At 43.1% G+C, this 1,534-nt stretch overlaps 1 protein-coding gene across 1 annotated transcript; it reads right to left on the bottom strand.

The window, feature by feature from the left end:
- Positions 1-297: 297 nt before the first annotated feature.
- Positions 298-1,183, bottom strand: LOC141481525 (uncharacterized). Its single transcript, XM_074173149.1, has 2 exons — positions 625-1,183; positions 298-551 (listed from the first exon to the last, which is right to left on the bottom strand). The coding sequence occupies exons 1-2, from the start codon at positions 1,181-1,183 to the stop codon at positions 298-300; spliced, it is 813 nt and encodes a 270-aa protein (XP_074029250.1).
- Between the last annotated feature and the right edge of the window lie 351 nt (positions 1,184-1,534).

Here is a 1,534-nt window from a genome sequence, read left to right as displayed (position 1 = left end):
CTCAACAACTCCTCTAATTGAAGTGGTTCAACGATGCTCTATAACAATTTTCGTCACCTTATCAACATTTTCATCGGTTGTTGATGTGCTGGGGCATCCAGGGTGAGCGTCGTCCTTCACATCTTCTCGACCTTCTGTGAAAAGCTTGTACCACTTGTAAATATTTTTGTGAGTCTGAGTACAATCACCGTAGGTCACTGTCAACATTTTAAGTGTTTTGAGCATTTTTGCTTAAAGGCTGAGGCCTCAATCTGCCTACTCCCAGGTCTCGTCATGAGTTCTCTCTAAGGTCTCAATCTACCTACTTCTCAGATTGAACTGAGGTATTGATGGCTGTTCGGTGGTATCTATATCGGCGGGAGCTACTGAAGTGGAAATGGTGGAGCGGGGCTTCGGGTGATTACCATCACCGGACGTCTTGACGGGGGGTCTCTTTTCGATTTCGATGGCCTCGCGAATTATCCGAGCTTGTAGTGTTTTCGCTGTGGCGATAGTCTTAGTGTTCGCAAACTCTACGTTGTGTCCTGTTTCTTGTTGATGTTTGGACAGAACTGAGGATGGGTCTGACTTTCGGACAGCAAGTTGATGCTCTATCGCAATTGAAGCATGGAATTTCATATATACCCTGGGATTCATTGACAATTGTGTCCTTGGGGGACAGGAGGAATGTGAAAATTTGATTGTTGGCGGTGAATATCGTTTTAATGTCCTGTTTTTTGAAAATTTGGCTAATTTTGTCTGTTACACCTATAATGTAGGGAAGGAAAGCTTTGTAGGGAACGTTGTTGTCTTTTGGATCTTTGGGACTGGACGGAGAAGTTTGTTGACGACGGATGGATGTGTCAATTTGATGGTCTGTGAATCCATTTTGAAGGAGAGCTGATTTGAGTTGAGACAGCTCTTGTGGTTTGTTGTGGCGGTCTATGAGGTTGATAAATCTGTGGATGAGAGAATTCAAAACGGAGTTGGTTTGTGTCGGATGATGGTGGGAGTTTGCGTTGAGATATCTGTTTGTGTGTGTTGGTTTCCTGTTGACCGTGTGTGTGAAGGAGTTATTGGATTTTTTGATGAGTACATCTAGGAATGAAAGGGAGTTATTGGTTGGTTTTATATTTGGGTGGAGGTCGTTGAGGTGATCAAGGAAATTATGGAGAGTTTCGAAGCCGTGGGACAAAAACGTCATCTACGTATCTGAACCAGCAAGAGGGGGTTTGTGGTCGAACGTTTGCAAGGACTGGTGAAAAATTCATAGGTGCCTATGTGAAAGTAGGGATTCACGTTGGATTTGAATCGGTGGAGATTGAATTCATTTGGATAAACGTTCTCAGGAAGTTTATTGCATATAATCGCAGTTCTCCAAACGAAAGAGTTCTTGAACACTAAATTTCGAGGTGTACTAAGTTGAACCTCAAAACGATGAGCAGCCACAGTTCGTCGCGTATTTCTGATATGTTCATCTCTTGGTGGAATAACACCTCACGTGAAAGTATCTACAAAAGAGACAAATCTCCAACCTTTCTTCGATGTTCCAGAC

Source organism: Leptinotarsa decemlineata, unplaced genomic scaffold, assembly GCF_025532065.1.
Source record: "Leptinotarsa decemlineata unplaced genomic scaffold, Ldec_3_MD MMD2_tig00000199_RagTag_RagTag, whole genome shotgun sequence".
NCBI lineage: Eukaryota > Metazoa > Arthropoda > Insecta > Coleoptera > Chrysomelidae > Leptinotarsa > Leptinotarsa decemlineata.
This window is presented reverse-complemented; position numbering and strand designations above follow the sequence as displayed.